Consider the following 6,683-nt stretch of genomic DNA (forward strand, 5'->3'; position numbering starts at 1 on the left):
ATATCACTTGTGATCAATTTAATGCATGTCTAAACAAAAAAAGTATTAATTTCTCTCTTTTTTAATTTTACCACACATGTTTAGATGGTTTCAACAAAATTTAAGCATCACCATGAGCAGCACAACTGATAATAATCATAAATGTATTTTGATCATCAGATCCTCATATGAGAATTATTAGTGAAGGATCATGTGACACTGAAGACTGGAGTAAAAATGATAAATTCAGCTTTGATCACAGGAATAAATTGCATTTTAATATATATTAACATAGAGAACAGATGATTTACATCATAATTTTTTTGTTTTTGTTTTTTTACATTGTATAAAATCAATGGAGACTTAATGCACAAGTGTCTGTAATGTATAAACCGGTCATAAAATTGGCATAAAAAAATCAGAGAATAATATTATTGATATTAGTGGTTATTGTTCAGCAGTGTATTTGATATCTTATCTTAAATTAAAAGCAAGAGATGCGATAAATTATATCGGTCCAAAAAAAAAAGAAGGTATTTTCTGTCCCCCTAACTTCTGAAAAAAGATGGCTACGCCCCTGGTCTTGTCATCCATGAAAACAAAATTAATACATTTTATTAATTAATAATTGTTTAATATAACGACAAATAATATATTTTGACAAATGCAACAAAAAAAAAGTATGTTTAGTTTTCATGATAAAACGTGAATTCACTTAACACATCATGACAGAAATTGTCTCATTGGCTTAAATGCATGTTTCAAGGATATGAAAAGAAAAGAGACTTTATTAAAAAGTATTGTTGTTAAATATTGTAGACATCGTTCCAATTAAAATCCACATGAAAACTGCCATAAAAAGCATTGTCGGGTCGGGGGAGAGCGGAAAAGGGGGAAAAAAGGGGGGTCATCCCTTTACACCCCTTTGAATAAATCTTGCATACAACATGACACAGACAAACTTCTTTTTTCCTCTATTTTCTGGAATTAAGTGGAAATAGCCCAAACTGTCTGCAGGTTCCTAGAGCACACAGGGCCTGAGTTACACACTTTCAAAAATGAATTTATGGGGGAAAAAATCAAAAAGCGCCTACTTTTTTGGGGGGTTATTACAGCTGAGCTTAGACAACATATACTTCCATGTTTATGACTTTTAGCAGTGTTTTATGTAACTTCAAAGGGTTTCCTGTAAAATGACACAAACATTTTGAACCTAGACCACTGTATGTGTGTATTGGAATCTTTTCAATTTGGGTAGGCCAAATCCTGGCGGAAATCCCAAAAAATGGCCCTGAGTGTAATTTAAACTGCAGTCATAAAACACCATTTAAATTTAAAATGATCTTAAACATATTAATAACCACACAAATTACCACCCTGCCACTTTTTGTTTACTTTTTTTTATTTAAAAATTTTTGAAATATTAATATGTGGTTCAGACAATAAGCGTGCATATATATTTATCAATGCAATAAATTAAATATGACATAAAACAGCAACAATTGAGTCTTTGTTAAATGTCAGTTTATGTAAGATCAAATAGCCATTATAAAGGTATAAGAAGCTATACAAGAAATAAAGCAAACAATCCAGTCAAACATACAAAGTCAGTGCTAGGCTACAACAGTTATACAAGCCTAAAAATACAAAGTTATGAAACTTCACTTTGCCCTAGCTCTGCCAAAATGATTTGCCAGTTAGACAAATTATATCTCATGTTTAACCACTACAGAGACGTCAGAGTCAGCGGCAAACATCAGAAGAACTAGCCGAGGAAAGGCTGCTCTCGGCGGGGTTAAAGAGCGCTGAGCGCGTGCTGATCGTCTGGATCTCACAACTCTAAAAACGGTAGATCAAATTTAAATAGGCGATCTCTTTATGAATAAACCACAGGTTTGAACTTTAAACAAGAACATTTCGTGACACATTAACAGTAGTAAGTTTTAATTACGCTGGGTTTCTCTAGCCTAGAAATCTAGATGCACCCTAGCAGCAGCAAATCTAATCTGCTACGAGTGTCGTCTAGCAACTGTCAATTCACTTCTGAGCTGTAAACGCCAAACTCTGGTCGGGCCAATCACATCGTGTTTAGAGTCGGTGGGCGGGGCTTAATATAATGACGGCCGAGTTGCGCTTGCGTGCTTCTAGTAAACACAGAAACCGCGACTCTGGAAGACTTGGAGTTAAGCTTTTCTCTGAGAAAAGAACAAAGAACGGCACTGAAGTCATTAAAAAGGGAAGATGTGTTCTGAGTTTTGCCGAATGGATACGGTGAAAGTTTTATCTGTCAACTAGCTCTGTTTCACCTTCGTTGCTCTGGTTGGTGTAGCGCTATCCTATCGCATGCAGAGGGAGTTTGAAAGACAACCGTTTATCCCGCCCCTCTGATTGAGCCCTGTCTATGGTGAGTTTCCAGACCAAACATCTTAATGTGGGTCTGGCTTGTCACGCTAGGGTTTCTCATCTGCTATTGACACTTGTTGTTTGGCACGAGATGCATTCTGGGATACCTGTCTGTCTCAAGTCTGCTAAAGTCACCTCTCGATAAATCCTCGATAAAAGGGGCGGATCAAGGACACATCCGGGGATTTAAACTATTCTTGGCTAGATGTAAACTTTGAAATGGAACAGTATTGGGCAGCGACTGATGACGTTTAACAGAAGTAGAAGCGTTCAGATTACTGTACGGTAGTAAAGCAAAATCATACATCAAATTAAAATTCACTATATGAATAAAATAATACTTTGAAAGTTTGATTTCACTTTTTCGATGGATTATTTTAAATCAAATAACAGAATCAAAGAAATACATCTGAATTAAACGCCTATATTTTTGACTGAAGGGGTGTCAATAAACTGAATGAATTGATCGTAGCTACTCAGTTAGCTTAGGGGCTATGATGAATAATTAAAGCTTTGCAAATTAACAATTCCACAAATTATAAAAACGTGAATTTAAAGGTGAAGTATCTAAAAACAATTCTATTTAATTTATGAGAAAAAATAAAATTTCCCCCGCAAAACTTTGTTCTCAATTTGTTCATGATAAAAACATCAGTATTGCGTGACTCCATGTATTTAGCGTGTATTAGCGTTTCCTGCAGGTTTCAGACAAATCTTTTACTTTTGACTACGGGTGAATCTCCAGTTGTCACTGATGATTGTCGTTTGGACCTTTCTGGATTACAATCCGCCATCAAAATGACAAGTTTAAATATTTCAGCTGCTGTGAGTAAAGATCGGTCGTATATAAGGCGCTATATAAATAAAGATGACTTGTCTTGACGTTTAAAATGAAAGCAAATGTGGCTGTGATGACTGATGACTTCTTCCCAGTCTTGCCGTCTCTCGTGTTCTTGCTCAGACGTGGACAGGCTCTGAGTTCCCAGTCAGGTTGGGGTTGGACATCAGGCTTCGGCTCAAGTCTCGAGCTCAAGCCCTCCTCCACAGCAAGCATGTTGTTTCCTATTCAATACAAAGATTATATGAACAAGTCAACTCATGAATGATTTTTAGAGTTTATTACACTGTATATTTTCCTGTTTATTACAGTAAAGCCGCTTTGAAATGATCTGTATTGTATAAAGCACTTTATAAATGAAGGTGACTTGACTATAACAAGAACGCAAATTTGAAATAAGACAAATGATAATAATCCTACTCTGTCTGTTACACTTCCTCACACCTGCTGAAATCACTGATCGAGTGAATCTCCTGAACTTCTCCAATCTACAGTAGGTCATCTCATCCATTTATGTTGTGACATCTGCTCTAACGTCGGCCGTTTAGTTGGATCCCGGGCTAGGCACTGGCAAATCAGATCCCTGTATTCTGTACAAATTTTAATAAGAAGTTAGTCATGCATCTATGAAAACAGCATCTAAAACATGATTATTATACTGTAAAATATTCTTTAGCTTTACTTTAAAAGTGAAGTATGTAGTTTCTGTGACACTAGTGGCACAGGGCGGAATTACAAAAATAAATAATATTTTCAAAAAACCTTGCACGGCCCCTTTTGTGCATTACGTCTTCCCCAACATCACAAACACAGCTCTTGTTTAAGACTCAACATATTAGGAATACTTTTAGCTGTGTTGCATTTGTCTTTATTAAAATGTATCCTTCTGAACGGAGCATGACTATGATATATCATCAGCTCTGTTTTCTGTTCACCATCAGCTCTGTTTCGGTTCAGTTTTCTGTGTTGGTTGATTGTTTGTATTATTCTATATTTTTACTTGTTATTCATTTTTTTGTTATTTTTTCCCTTTGTTGCTCTTTGAGATTCTTCGGAATGAAAAGTGCATTATAAATAAAATCTATTATTATTATTATTATTATTATTATTATTATTATTATTGAAGCGTGCTTTGTATCACAATGCTATGTTCACTTTGACATGTTCATGACCTGTTTAAGGTATAAATGCAGCGAATTTTGGCTTTCACTTCTTTAGCTAAATTTCTTTTCCCATGGCTGCGCCTGCTACATTAGCCATGCCCCAAACTCTCGCTATACGTTGAGCTATATATAAAAAATCTTACAAACTTCGTCTTTAACTGTTTCTATTCAGGGCCTTTGCTTCATATGTGTGTGTGTGTGTGTGTGTGTGTGTGTGTGCGTGCGTGCGTGCGTGCGTGCGTGCGTGCGTGCGTGCGTGCGTGCGTGCGTGTGTGTTATCAATGTTGTCATTATGATTCACTCACTATTGGATAAGTGGTAGTACAGAAATGGAATTTTGGCTCGTCTGATTTCTTTCCAATTGGCAAAAGGATGAGATACGTGCACCATAGTGTACAACAGCACTCCTAGAGCCCAAACATTTGCTGGTATGGCGTGGAAACGAGGTTCTGTTAAGACTTCAGGTGGATAGTAATACGGTAGTCCTGTAAAGAAGACATTTGCACATCGATGAGCTTTTTTTTTAAGCATTAAATAATAAGTCACTACATTCAGGTTTTCACACTCTCAAAATCCTCACCAACGTATGTTTTGCTCTCGTAGCCATCACTACTAAATAGCTGACCGCAGCCAAAGTCTATCAGCTTGAGCTCCAACGTCCTTTCATTTAACAGGAAATTCTGCGCATGAATGCCATTATGAAAAACACCATGCTTGATGCAGACCTGTACTGCCAGCAGAGCCTGTCGCATGATGAACTGTGCTGTGGGTTCATACAGGACGGGTTTACGAACGATGTAGTCCCGCAAGCTCATGCAAGGCTCGGGGAACTCCATAACAAGAGTGAATTTTCCAGGATGTTCAAACCACTCGTATAGCTGTGTGATGAGCGGGCTTATGGGTTTTCGCCTCATCAGCAGCAGCAGCGCCACTTCTGTAACGAGAGGTTTGGGATGCCCAGGCTAGAGAAAAATAGTAATCAGAAGGTTAGCTGAGTAAAAATCTGAAGAAAACATATCAAAGTATCTTTAAAAGTCCTTTTTTAAAAGTATATTTTTAGATACGTTCCAAAGAGCCTTTTCAGCTCAAAGTTATTTGGTGCCTCTAGGCTTATTTGTCAGTCACATTTACACTTAATGCTTTCTACGGGTGTATTAACTACAGTAATCTGCACTGAAACGACTAAATACATATTCAGGTTTTGGCCAACTTACAATATAAAGATAACGATTGTTTTCAGTCTTGCTTAACTGCTTGATGGCAACCTGCAACAAAAAAAGAAAGTTAGTTTTAAATATGTTTTGATGCATTCAAGAGCAAAATGTTTGAACAATTCAGTCAGATTTACCTTTTTGCCATCAAATTTGCGTGTTCCCTTGTACACGCTGCCAAATTCTCCGGATCCAAGCATCTCTCCCACAGTATAGAGAGACTCAAAAGACTCTGAAAAACAAAGAGAAAAATATGAGAAATATATGACCTAAAAAAAAATATTAATAATATTTCCTCAAAACAAGCCATAAGCATTATTTTCAGTGAAAAACAAGATGACAATACTGTTTAAAATGATGTTGAGAAATAATGCTCAGCGATTCACCATCATTTGGCTTGACGCCGGAGTGATCTGACGCAGATGATGATGGCTCAGGATCAGGGGAAAAAGGCTCCACAACATCCACAGCACTACTGAGACAACAGCAGCAGACAGGACTCTTCAGAGCCTTCCATACCCTCTTGAAGAAAGAACGAATTCTTTTCCCTTTCCCACATTCTGTAGGATTTTCTGAAATTAAGATTTTCATTTGAATGACGTCAAATTAAGCAACGATATAATGACATAACTTACATTTTACTTTTTAAATTCTCATCTGTAATGTTATAAATCCAAAGTAATGGAAATACTTCCAAGCTATCCTCCTGACCTCTAGATAATGCCTGCATAAATGTCCCAAAATCTTATTTTACAAATTATAGTGGTCACAATATAGTTATTTTTCTTGCTTTATCTGATCTTTTTGGTTTCATTTGACCAAATCAGTTCTGGTAATGGCAAATATAATGTTATATTAAATACAATATATTTAAATAAACGTTAATTTTTAAATGCATAGCTATGTGTTATTTATACCATAACCGACTCTGTAATATAACAGCCAGTTTGACAATTTTCTGTGGATTTGACAATTCAAAAGCAAAAAGTCTTGAAATAGAATTCTATTCTGGATTGTTTGCCGTCTGAGAAGTGGCTTTCTGTGCGCATGTTTCGGGTGTGTGTCAGACAGCACAAGGACCACTGAGTT

At 36.4% G+C, this 6,683-nt stretch overlaps 1 protein-coding gene across 3 annotated transcripts; it reads right to left on the reverse strand.

Annotated features, from left to right (window-relative positions):
* Window positions 1-3,176: 3,176 nt before the first annotated feature.
* Window positions 3,177-5,285, reverse strand: LOC137092312 (serine/threonine-protein kinase pim-2-like). 3 transcript variants are annotated; one of them, XR_010908213.1, is made up of 4 exons: window positions 4,964-5,285; window positions 4,689-4,868; window positions 3,665-3,810; window positions 3,177-3,444 (listed from the first exon to the last, which is right to left on the reverse strand). XR_010908213.1 is itself a non-coding variant. In XM_067456585.1 (3 exons), exons 1-3 carry the CDS (start codon window positions 5,217-5,219, stop codon window positions 3,719-3,721), a joined length of 528 nt encoding a protein of 175 aa, XP_067312686.1. In that variant the 5' UTR covers window positions 5,220-5,285; the 3' UTR covers window positions 3,664-3,718. The 3 variants fall into 3 exon arrangements, 1 of the variants encoding a protein (XP_067312686.1); XR_010908214.1 differs by lacking the exon at window positions 3,665-3,810; XM_067456585.1 differs by lacking the exon at window positions 3,177-3,444 and having other exon boundaries at window positions 3,664-3,810.
* Between the last annotated feature and the right edge of the window lie 1,398 nt (window positions 5,286-6,683).

Source organism: Pseudorasbora parva, chromosome 11 (genome assembly GCF_024679245.1).
Source record: "Pseudorasbora parva isolate DD20220531a chromosome 11, ASM2467924v1, whole genome shotgun sequence".
NCBI classification, from domain to species: domain Eukaryota; kingdom Metazoa; phylum Chordata; class Actinopteri; order Cypriniformes; family Gobionidae; genus Pseudorasbora; species Pseudorasbora parva.

Excerpts from the sequence above, each read along its gene's own strand:
- LOC137092312 (XM_067456585.1), bottom strand. The coding sequence starts at position 5,219 with ATGGAGTTCCCCGAGCCTTGCATGAGCTTGCGGGACTACATCGTTCGT. Across the intron at positions 4,869-4,963 it reads CGAGAGCAAAACATACGTTG|GACTACCGTATTACTATCCA; the intron begins GTGAGGATTTTG and ends TCTTCTTTACAG. Across the intron at positions 3,811-4,688 it reads GTACTACCACTTATCCAATA|AATACAGGGATCTGATTTGC; the intron begins GTGAGTGAATCA and ends AAATTTGTACAG.